This window comes from Vulpes lagopus, chromosome X (genome assembly GCF_018345385.1).
Source record: "Vulpes lagopus strain Blue_001 chromosome X, ASM1834538v1, whole genome shotgun sequence".
Taxonomy (NCBI): Eukaryota; Metazoa; Chordata; class Mammalia; order Carnivora; family Canidae; genus Vulpes; species Vulpes lagopus.
In genome coordinates this window covers 106,761,584-106,774,053 of record NC_054848.1, presented here as the reverse complement: position 1 = coordinate 106,774,053, position 12,470 = coordinate 106,761,584, and the positions used below count along the sequence as shown (strand labels likewise).

The window sequence follows — 12,470 nt, the reverse complement described above, 5'->3', positions numbered from 1 at the left end:
CAGTGAGGCAATCCTTAATTCCTTACTGATGATAATAACAGAATTTAGTTCTGAATAATGTGTCTAATGAAGCTGGAATTAGAAATGCACAGACATCAAGAGAGACATCAAGAGACATCAAGGACAAGCAGATATACTTACCCCAACCAACTAGACAAAATTTAAGTATATAATTGGGGACATATATGTTGAAGACTCTGACAAGAGACAAATACATGTGGACCGCCTCCAGGCCCATCCAAGTCAAGGAAACGAGCAGGAAGTAATGAAGGGCCATGGCAGCTGTGACACACAGTCCAGCTTTCTGAAATGACGATGACCAGGAATTGACCAGAAAGGTCAGGTTTAACATCAGTAGTGCTGTGCACAGGTTGATCAGGATTTTGGAAGGATGATCTTTTCGAAGTTTGCTAAAAGAAAAGGCATAGCGTTTAGGTAGGCAGGGTCTCTGGTTTTAATCAAGCATTGCCACATCGTATCTGCCTAATAAGTGGAGGAAAAAAAAGAAGTGCCTAGGGGCACCTGGATGGCTCAGTCGGTTAAGCAGCTGACTGTGGATTTCGGCTGAGGTCATGAGATTGATCTCCAAGTAAGACTCTACACAGTAGGGAGTCTGCTTGAGGATTCTCTCTCCCTCCCCACTCTGATCCTTCCCCCACTCTGATCCTTCCCCCACTTTAAAATAAATAAATAAATCTTTTTTAAAAAATCAAAGAAAAGAAGTGCCTATTAAAATTAACCTACTCCTTCTATCTTAAATGTACTGGATTTTTTGAGCTCCCTACCCTTTTTCCAGGTGGAGTCAGAGTATCCTAAATACAGTGACCTTCACTAACAGGAATAATAGTAGCCTCTCTGAGCTAAGCAGCATCCTTTTTTCTTTTTCCTTTTCTTTTTTAATTTTGGGAAAAAGAAAGGAAGGAGTTTTCTGGACACCACCATTATGTCATCACTCCTTCAGCAGACTCAGGGCTGGATCTACTTGTTTCTTGTGTTTTTGATTTTAGTCATTCTGACAGATGTGAGGTGATAGCTCATTGAAGTTTTGCTTTGCAGTTCCCCAATGAGTGATGCCAAGCATCTTTTTGTGTATCTGTTGGCCACCTATATATCTTCTTCAGAGAAATGTCCGTTCATGTCTTCTACCCATTTTTAATTGCACTATCTGATTTTGGGGGTGTTGAGTTTCATCACCTTTTTATATGCATTTTTAAACTATTGTACACTTTTAAAAAGTTTATTTATTTTTTTAGCAATCTCTACCCCCAACCTGGGGCTCAAACTCATGACCCTGAGATCAAGAGTCGTGTGCTCCATCGACTGAGCCAGCCCAGTGCCCCAGTTTTCTATATATCTTGGGTACTAACCCTTTATCAGATACGTCATTTGTAAATATCTTCTCTAGTGGGAATATTTTCAAATCCCAGAAGGCCCCTTCAATCTTTTTCTAATTCAATAACCTCCCCTCGCCAACACACACACAGAAGTAACCAATATTCTAGCTTTTGTCCTCATAGATTAAGTTTGGCCTGTACCTAGAACTCTGTATAAGTGGTACGATGCAGTATGCTCTCCTCTTTTTCTGACTTTCTTTTTGTTCAATTCTACGTCTATATGATTTAGATGTTATGTTCTGCACTGTACAGGAGTAGTCCATTCTTTTATACTGCTGCAAAGCATTCCATTTTATGAGTATACCACAATTTATTCATCCAGTCAACTGTTAATATACATTGCGGTTGTTCCCAAATTGGAGCCACTAAGAATGAACCTGCTGTGAATATTCTTGTATATATGTTTCAGTGGACACATGTACTCATTTCTCTCTAATAGTGAAATTTCTGGGTCAATAGCCAGATATGTATCAGTCTAATAGTGAAATTTCTGGATCAATAGCTAGATATGTACCTACCTTCAATAGGTATTGCCAAAGAAATTTCTAAAGCATTTGTGCTATTTTACATTCCCACCGCCAATGTATAAGTGTTCCAGTTGTTCCACACCCTTGTTGGCACTTGTTCTTTGCAATATTTTTTATTTTAGCCATTCTGATAGGTGCATAGACATATAACTGTGGTTTTCATTAGCATTTCTCTGATAAGTAATGATGTTGCAAACATTATTGTATGGTTATTTGCCATTTGGGTAAGGATTAGGGTTAGGCATGAATATCCTCTTTTGTGAGATCCCTTTCAAATTCTTTGCCTAATTTTAATTGTATTGTCTATCTTTTTCATTTGTATGTGTATGTGTATATCTGCATAAAAGTCCTTTGTCACATATATGCATTGAAATTATCTTCTCCCAATTTATGGTTTGCCTTTTCACTACCTTAATTGTGTCTTTTGGAGAAAAAAGTTTTTGATTTCAATGAAGTCTAATTTATCAACTTTTTCGTTTATGGTTAGTGTTTTGTATCCCATTAGAGAAATCTTACCATACCACAACCCTCTCACTTTTTAAAAATCCAATTACAGTCTCTTTTTCTCTCTCTCTTTTTAGAGGAGCCTTGGTTGTTTCTTTTTTAATCTGTCCACTTCATAATCTAATGGATTTGACCTCTTCCTATTGTGATGAATAGGAACATTTTATTAAATTAACAGGTTACAATGACAACAGCATCCATCAAACCAAATTAAACCTACTCAGAGCAAGACTTCATCAACTTACTGAAAAGCTATGTATGTCACCATTGCAACTCCCAGGAAAATGGAGGAGATTCCACATCCAATGTATGTTATAAGCACTAATATCTGTTCATTCACTGCATCCACTGCAGACCTGGATAAATCCTAGGAAATGCAAATGTGGTATTTTATACATTTGCCAGACAAATTCATGGTAAAACACTTCTGGAGCTCACTATAGGAGGTCATCAGGATATTTATAACATCTCTGCTATAGGTCTTTTAAAACCAGACTATGCAGATGAATATACAGTAAGACTGTATATTGTTTGTTGAATATGCCTAGTGCAACTTACTGTGTACAGGTCATGGAGAGCCATCAACAGCACTAGAAGAACATTTAGTCCTTGGCTTTATTGTCATTAACATGTTCCACACTTAAAATATAACCAAACTAATAGATGTGAATTCGGGATGCAGAGTGAATCATTATTTGAACTAAGCATTCTAAAACACTTCACAGAACCTCAAATTTTTTTCCTTTTCCTTAGGCCTTAAATAACTTTCATAAAATTAAGAGACAAAATGGGCCTTAGAGATTACATAATCCCAAAATTTCTTAACCTGTGGACCATAAAAGACCTGAAATGGGATGCAAAATCATTTGAATATTTGTGTGCATTGTTCTGGGGAGAAGGTCTATAGCTTTCCTCAGATAATTATAGAGATTCATGAATCCTAAAAGGCTAAGAAGCACTGGTCTACCCTGGTAGTTCTCAGCTGGAAGCAATGTCTCCCCCTGGGACATTGGTACTGTCTGGAGACATTTTTGGTTGTCACTACTGGGGAAGGTGCTACCGGCATCTAGTGGGTAGAGAGTCCAGGGATACTGCTAAACATCATGTAATGCACAGAACAGTCCCCTACAACAAAGAATTATTTGGTTCAGAATATCAACAATGCCAAGCTTACCATTTGTAGGAGAAACAACTTGTGCACAACACATTCAGATGACAGTATAGAGTATATATATTAAGGTAACTCAAGACTACTAAGAAAGTACTTGGAGAGGGGTAGAAAAGAAGTAACACATTTGAAAGCCATTTTCTTCTTTCTTTCTTTTCTTTCTTTCTTTTTATTTATTTATTTATTTATTTTAATTTATGATAGTCATACAGAGAGAAAGAGAGAGAGGCAGAGACACAGGCAGAGGGAGAAGCAGGCTCCATGCGCCGGGAGCCTGATGTGGGATTCGATCCCGGGTCTCCAGGATCGCGCCCTGGGCCAAAGACAGGCGCCAAACCGCTGCGCCACCCAGGGATCCCTCTTTCTTTCTTTTTAAGTAAACCTTGTGCCCAACATGGGGCTTGAACTCCTGACCCCAAGATCAAGAGTCAGGTGTTCTTCTGACTGAACAGGTGTTCTTCAGCCAGGTGCCCCTTTGAGAGCAATTTTGAAGGAAAACTCAGCAACTTCTCATGTTAGGGAGGGCTCTAGACCACTAAAGAGATGGAAGAGTTAACTAACAATGACTGAAGCTCTAAGCCTGAATACGAGAATTGATGAGCTGACTCTTGTTTGGTTAAGTACTGCAAGAATTTTAAAAATATATCTTTCCTACACTGCAATCTGACAATTAAAATATTTAATGACCATACTCTTTGACCCAGAAATTCTGCTTCCATTAATTTATCCTACAGAAATAGTTACCCCAGTGTTAGAAGAGTCATGAAAAAAATGTGTATTACAGCATTGTTCATAATGGAGAAAAACAATAACAACTAAAATGCCTGCGTATAGGGGATTGGTTAAATTCATCGTGTTAAATCCACACAAGAGAATTCTATAAAGGTATTTTGCAAATTGAAGTAGATGGATATGTATTTGCCTGAAAGGTGTCCCATTACATTGTTAGTGCAAAGCAACAGGTAAACAGTGTGAATAATTTGATTTCATTTTTATAAAACAAAAACATATTAATGTATTAATATACATATAGGAAAAGAATGTGAAAGAATTTACATAAAGTTGTTAAAGACAGTGATCTCTTGGGTGGGGGATTATAGGGACCTTTTCTGTAATGTTTGAATTTTGAGGAGTAAGAATTACTTTTATAAGGAGAAAAATAAATATTTATTTCAATATGCCCTACGTTGGATGAACAAAGAAGGAGCTGTTTCCTGCTCACATGCCACTTTTCCATAACAGTTCATGCATGTATGTCTGGTCTGTAATCTAATAAAATTTGCCCAAATTATATCAAGGAGTGGTTAAGGGACAACTTACCAATAAGACTCCAAAATGGGTGAGGTGGTCACACTGACAGATTGTGTGATTTTCATTCGTTTCCTTTACTTTACAGCCTGATGAATTCCATCCACCTTGCCCATCTGCAGGAGACAGAAGGGAATTTTAAAGCAATTTGGTTTTTCTCAGAAATGTTTAACTTTTCATTATATGCACCTTCCGAGCGTGTGTTATAATTAGTATGCTTTGTTAAGAGAGCAAGATAGAAGTATAGTTGAACATTGAAATAAAATTAAGCCTAATAGGCGAAATTGACTTTTTCGGGACTTTGTGCATGGCATACTTTCTGTAGCTCTCACTTCCTGTTCCTGCATGTGGAAATTCTACAGATTCCTTCTAAGATTAGGACAGACTCTAATCATCGCTTCTCAGCCTTTTAGCTAAGATCAAGTGTAGGACAGACTCTAATCATGAACAACAGTCCTGCCACCATGCTGAAGTGACAGGGTGAGGATTATTTTCTTAAGTAGCACAAATAAGAACAGGTAGATCTAGAACTTTCTGAAGAACATAAGCTATGGAATATAGGCTGACATTTGGACCCACTTGGTGGCCCTGGAATAAACATCTGAAACAACTAGTTCAAGCCAGATCATGGTCTGTCAGTCACTCCTTAGGGCCAATTAAAGTCTCTTGTTTACTTGACACTTGCGTAGTTTCTCTCTCCTGCATTTGTTCAGGATTCTAAAACCAACTTTCATATCTCCCCGTAACCTGTAGACCTTAGATTTTAGACCGCATCTAGAATAGAATCTCCAGGGTAGCACTAGACTAGAGAAGTTATCATAAAGCAGGTGGATAAATGTGGTAGAAATTGGTCCACCCAGGATAACTCCATAGATTCCAGAGGTTCTGGATCCATGGACAGATGGTGGGGGCGAAGGGTGACTTGGGAAGTCTGGCCACTGACATTGATGAGCAGGTGAATCAATTTATTGAGGCTGTCAAGTGACAAGGCTCATCATTTGACAGTAATCTTATCCTGGGAGACTTGGAGAAGACCAGCAAAGGGCATGCTATCTCTCTGTTGTAGGGAAAGAGTAGTAGTCCTACATCCCAGGGAGTCAAAGAGAAGTATAATTTCCTTTTCCTCCCAGAATTTCGAGGATACTGGAAAGGGAAAAGTTCCCAGGCAGAGGGGCACATAGCCACTCCTGGCATTTCAGGGAAAACAGATTCTAGGTGGGAATACTTTGAGATTTGGCAATATCCCTGGATATTCCAATGGAGAAGGCAAACCTAAGAGGAACCCAGTCAGCAATCCTTGTCCCTAACCTCTTCTCTTGCTGTCCCCAAAGACTCATACTTAACCAAGAAGGAAGGGCCCTTTGAGACTAACCAGGAAGTCTTATCCCCTCAAAAAATTTGGGGCCCTAAGAGAGTAAACAAGATCACACAGTCAGTCTAGAAGAGATGAGGGAAAAAAGGAAAAAGATAGTAGATGTTGCAAATCTCCATGGGAAAACATAGATGAAATGCCTGGTATTCATTTCTCAACTTGCTTCAAACAGCTCAAGGCTACTCTGCACTGGGTCTTCCAAATTACCTTATTCTTGAGATGTACTAGGAAAATGGGGAGGGGCAAAGTATCATTGAAAACTGAACACAAAGCTTGCTAAGAAAAATACTTACCGTTACTCCCAAAATCCCAAAAGGCACAGTGTACTTGATCATAACTCTAGAGGAAAGAACAATCAGAGGTAAATGCCTCTCCTTGTGACCATGACCACACAATGACAACTACACACAAGTGTTTTCTTCTCAATGTTTTTACAAACAGCAGACACACACACACACACACACACACACACACACACACACACACCACACCATTTGCGAGCTGGTTTTAAGACTAACTCAAGTGACTTGGGGTTTATAAGTGAGAAAACACCCTGTTACTGCATGGCTACGTGTTCTTTAAAATATTTGGTAACAGGGGCACCGGGGTGGCTCAGTTGGTTGTCTGCCTTTGGCCCAAGTCATGCTCCCAGAGTCCTGGGATCCAGCCCCACATCAGGCTTCCTGCTCAGCAGGGAGTCTGGTTCTCCCTCTGTCTTTCCCTCCCACTCTCCTTTTTTTTAAAAAAAGATTTTATTTATTTATTCGTGAGAGACACAGAGAGAAAGAGAGGCAGAGACACAGGCAGAGGGAGAAGCAGGCTCCATGCAGGAAGCCTGATGTGAGACTCGATCCCGGGTCTCCAGGATCATGCCCTGGGCTGAAGGTGACACCAAACCGCTAAGCCACTAGGGCTGCCCAACCGCTAAGCCCCTTCCACCCCCCTCCCACCCTCCTTCATGCTCATACTGTCTCTCTCTCTCAAATAAATAAATAAAATCTTAAAAATTAATTAATTAATTAATTAATTAATTAAATATTTGGTAACATCAAAGTAATTGGAGCTTCTTCCAGAAGTACATCTTCCCTTCTGTGGATTTTCCTCACAGCATGGCCCCCAAATGTCCATCTTCACTTCTGACTCAAAGAAACAGAGTCTGCCTCCTGCCTCTAAGCCGGAGAGATGTTGACCTCTCAGCTCTTGCTGAAGGGAGGAAAAGAGCAGCAAGAAGTGATTGAACATATGAATGAAGCACAAAATGAAATAGACTTAATGAACAAGTCAGTGAGGAGATTTTGAAAGTAGAACAGAAATGCAACACACTCCACCAACCATTTTTTTTTTCAGAAGAGGTCAGAACTGATGGCCCAAATCCCAGATTTTGGGGTAACAACACTTGTCAACCATCCACAAGTGTCTGCACTGCTTGGGGAGGAGGATGAAGAGACGCTGTGTTCTTTGGCAAGAGTTGAAGAAACAGAATTTGAAGCTATTAACTCAGGTTACAGAATAGATTTTTATTTTGATGAAAACCCGTACTTCAAAAATAAAGTTCTCTCCAAAGAATTTCATCCGAACAAGAGTGGTGATTCATCTTCCAAACCCAGTGAAATCAAATGGAAATCCAGAAAGGATTTGCTGAAACATTCAAGGCAAATGCAGAATGGAGCCAGCAGGAAGAGACAGCAGGAGGAACCAGAGAGCTTCTTCACCTGGTTTCCTGACCATTCTGATGCAGGTGCAAATGAACCAGCAGAGGTCATCAAAGATGTTATTTGGCCAAATCCCTGACCCTACCACTTGGTTCCCCATATAGACGATGAAGGGGGGAAGGAGAAGAAGATGATAATGAAAAAGGATCGAAAGATACTGAAGAGGAAGGAGAAGCTGAGTAATGGAACACCAATGGATTTCAAACTTCCTTTTTAAATGTTCTACAGTCCTTGGCAGCAAGTTGCAGTCTTTTTCTCCCCTCTTCTTGTGCTCATTCACTCTGTTTTCTCAAGTCTCTTTTCTCTCCCTCTACACCATGGTTCTCAACTTATTTTGGGGGGAAATGTCCAGAGCAGGATGCAGTGGGAAAAGAATCTCTACCCTTTCTGTTCCAAATTCATTTTTATTCCTTCCTGTCTCAACAAGAACTTTCTGGAATCAACACCACTGTACTCTGTGGGGGTCGGGGGGAAGGAACCCTTCTGCTCCCTTAGCTCTGCTGAAAGCTGAAGGGTGCAAGGCCCCTGTGCAGTAGTGCATAGAGTTCTAGTTTTTCTCCTTTCTCTGGATATCAGGCTCAGAGATTACACTGCATCTCTATGTGAATATGGACAGTTAGCACTAACCAACATGCATCTGTCTACTTTCTCTTGGTTAAGGAAAAGAAAAAAACTTAAAAATGGGGTTCTGGGGGGCTCTTGGGTGGCTCAGTGGTTGAGCATCTGCCTTTGGCTCAGGTCATGATCCCGGGGTCCTGGGATCAAGTCTTGAATCAGGCTCCTCATGTGGAGCCTGCTTCCCCCTCTGCCTATGTCTCTGCCTCTATCTCTGTGTCTCTCATGAATAAATAAATAAAATATTTTTTAAAAATGGGGTTATAGAAGGTCAGCAAAGGGTGGGTTTGAGATGTTTGGGTGGGTCAAGTGGGCATTTTGACAACATGGCTTCTCTTTTGGCATGTTTAATTGTGATGTTTAATGGACATCCTTGCAGTTTAAGAAGACACTTTTAAAATAAAATTCTCTCCTAATGGTGATTTGAGCCCTGCCACTTGATGGGAGAATCAGCAGTACCTGTGCAATCATATTTGGAATTGACATTCTCTATTGTAACTTTGTTCCTATTTATTCTTAAATTTTGTTTCACTGGAAAGGAAAGATGATGCTCAGGGTTTGTGTGTGTGTTTGTTTTTAAGATTTTATTTATTTATTTGAGAGAGAGAGCATGAACAGGGAGAGGGGCAGAGGCAGAGGGAGAAGCAGACTCCCCCTTGAGCAGGGACCCCAAGGTGGGGCTCGAACCCAGGACCCTGAGACCATGACCTGAGCCGAAGGCAAATGCTTAAACGACTTGAACCACCCAGGTCCACTTGATGCTGTTTTAAATGTTAAAAGTATACACGTTGGGGTGCCCAGGTGGCTCAGGTCATGATCCCAGGGTCCTAGAGTCCTGCATCAGGTCCCTGCTCAGTGAGGAACCTGCTTATCCTTTTCCCTCTGCCCCCCGCCCTGCCTGTGCTCTCTTGCTTTCTCTCTGTCAAATAAATGGAATCTTTTTAAAAAGGTGTACAAGTTGCTTTGTTACAATAAAACTAAATGTGTACACACACACACACACACACACACACACACATATTTGGCAACATTGGAATTTGCCACGCCCTCCTGGTGTAAAGCCCAGAAGGAGGCTGTGGATGGTCCATGCAGGTCCAATGTAGGCAGGTGTTCTTTGCAGAACTTTGGTATTTGGGGCTCACAGCTGAGATCTGGCCTTATGGATGCAAAGTTGAGCTGCTTGCTCACTAGGCCTAGTGAGCATTCCTGGGGCCTCACCAGCTCCTACAACCTCCAGGGAACTGGAAGCATGAGAAATTGGTTGTTGGAAAGCCAAGGCCCTTGCTGGAACTGAGAGATCTTAGCCATCTAACATGTTTCATTCATTTTCTAACATGTTTTTTCTTATATCCCTCTTGCACTCTTCCTTCTTCCCTCCTAGAATTAAGACCTGTGAAAAATATGCTGTACCATATGGTCTTTTATATTGGGAATGAAGGAAGCTATTAAGACTTCACACTGGACATACATTAACATCAAAGAATGGAATAGTAGTTCATTCTTATATTACAGCTAAATTTGATCATTTAGTAATATATACCGTATGTTATGCCATATGACTATGGTTTTAATTCTTTGGTGGTAATTAATACGTATTTTAATGTTCTTTGTGGCAATTCAAAAGGATCAAAATGTTCAATTATTTTAAATTGTTTGCCTCACTCAAAAACAAATGGAATTTAAATATCACTTAGTGTGATGGGACAACCAAAAGATCCACCTGCCCTAGTCACACCTCTGCCAATCTGTCACAGTGCTAGAAGCCCACCATTAGTTACCCCTTGAAGCAATGGCATTATTTCTAGAAGGCCTCAACTACAATACACCTCTACTGCCTAGAATGGGACAATCTTCTTCAAGTCTTTGAATCACATCTGTTAACTAGCCCCTTATCTTTAACAGGAAGTTCAAGGAGGAGTTCAGAGGCCCTCCTGTTCTGAGATGAAAATGGGTATGTTACCTGGTTTCCTTCAACATGCTGCAGAGTGATTACCACCGGCTCAGCCAAGTTTTGAATGGACGTATCTGAAATGCTGGCACTCACAACGAAGGTGCTTAATGCTTTTGTGGCATTTCTGGTCTGTGGATGAAACATAAGGAAGAGGAGTTCAAATCCTAAATTTCCAATTTCTTGCATGTCAATAATCAGTTCAGAATTACTAACGCATGGCAGGAAGTACAGAAATATGGAAAATCAAATCACAAGCTGAGAAGAAATGTTATTTGTATTTATTTATTTATTTTTAAGATTTCATTTCTTTTTAAGTAAACTTCACACCCAGCGCGGGGCTCAAACTCATGACCCTGAGATCAGGGGTTGCATGCTCTACTGACTGAGCCAGCCAGGAGCCCCTGAGAAGTTGTTTTTGGAAGCCATTTGGTTCACCTCCTGTCTTCACATAAGGTCTCAATTCTACCAAGCTAGAACAATGCACTAATCCCAGCCCTACAACCAAATATGTACCCAGCAAGCACTGGCTTTGTTGCTACAACTTGGTCGTCACTTGCTACTCAGGAGCACACTACAACAAAGTAAAACTATCCCCTACTTTCCTAACCCTGAACCCTGACATTTCACAATTTACCTTAGTTTGAGTCTAACCTCAAACCATCCTTACTTACTTGTAAGAGGCCCCTCCTCATAAGAAACATAAATTCATCGTGGGTTAGTTCTAAGCCACCCCATTTCATCGTCCCTGAGGGTGGAAGCAGGTTGATAAACGTCCAGCTTGAAATAGGCTCCTGAGGACCATCATCTCCTCCCTAGGGGACCATGAATTCTCAGGTCAGAGCAGAGGCATTTGTGGCCTCATGTCCCCTGCATGGCCTGACATACTGCACATATTTTGTCTTACACCCAAAATGAGCCAGTTACATTGTTAAATGCTTTCCACATGCACTATCTTCAGTCCTCACTGAAACAATATAGACATTTTCCGGATAAACCAAGGGTCGGGGAGGCTGGAAGGCTTGGACCAAGATCAAACAGCTAGTGCATGATGGGGCAGGGATGCCTAATAAATGTTGATTCAAAGGAGATCAAGTAGAATGTGGCTGTTGGGATGTGGACCTTGCTAATTCACAGGGCCAAAGTGCCATAGGCCAAGGCCCCAGGGGGTGCGAGGCAGCTGGGAGACTGCCTCTGCTGGGGCACACATGAAGAGGCAATAGGTGAAGACAGGAGGGATGGGAAGAAAGTCCTCTGAGGACTTGCCAAGAAAGCCTAGATGAGGTGAGCCCAGATGATGTCCTTTGGAGAGCCTGCCGGGCCACTTTCAGGAGATGCCAAGTACCCATATTCCTGAGTCCTAAAGCCACTGAGAACTGGGTAATTGTGAACACAGCCTGGGGTTCCGTTAGGAGGCTACTTACTTCCTGTTCCTGACCAGCTCTGTTCATCCAAAACCAGCCTGTTTGTTCAATACTGCCTCCCCAGAGCATTTTCCCTGTGGTAGCCTCATGCAGAGGTGGATCTACAACACAATATGGTGGCAAGGGCCCTGGCTGACCATCAAAAGACCAAGTGCTAGCCCAAGCCCTCTTGTTCCTTGAAAGTCTCTTCCTCTCTCTGGTACACTGACAACGGGAAGAAAAGTGGACCAGGTGATATCTAACAACCCTTTCAACTTAGTCTAAGAAATAACAGTTTTCTGGAGTGGAAATGCCAAAAGAGGGGAAACACACAGCCACCCAGGACTTAATCTGTCTTCTGGTTTTCTTACAAAATGGCGGCCATGCAGAAAAAGGAGCTATGTCATTTCTCACTCTTCTACTCTTTGGCTCAAGGCTCAAGTCTTACCTGTTTTGCTTCTGGACCTTTTAGAGAAGCTGTTCTCTTTGCCTGAAGCACTCCTCCATCCTTGCCCCTTT

The 12,470-nt window shown here is 41.3% G+C and overlaps 1 protein-coding gene and 1 pseudogene across 1 annotated transcript in view; one reads left to right on the top strand and one right to left on the bottom strand.

Annotated features, from left to right (window-relative positions):
* The window catches only part of ADGRG4 (adhesion G protein-coupled receptor G4), an 85,937-nt gene that overhangs the window by 16,396 nt on the left and 57,071 nt on the right, over positions 1-12,470 (bottom strand). The window contains exons 13-17 of the mRNA XM_041740084.1: positions 10,561-10,680; positions 6,567-6,612; positions 4,914-5,017; positions 2,671-2,792; positions 142-410 (exon numbers count right to left, since the gene is read on the bottom strand). Coding sequence (XP_041596018.1) covers positions 142-410; positions 2,671-2,792; positions 4,914-5,017; positions 6,567-6,612; positions 10,561-10,680 — 661 coding nt within the window. The remainder of the gene's footprint in view (positions 1-141; positions 411-2,670; positions 2,793-4,913; positions 5,018-6,566; positions 6,613-10,560; positions 10,681-12,470) is intronic.
* Positions 7,456-8,168, top strand: LOC121483044 (annotated as a pseudogene).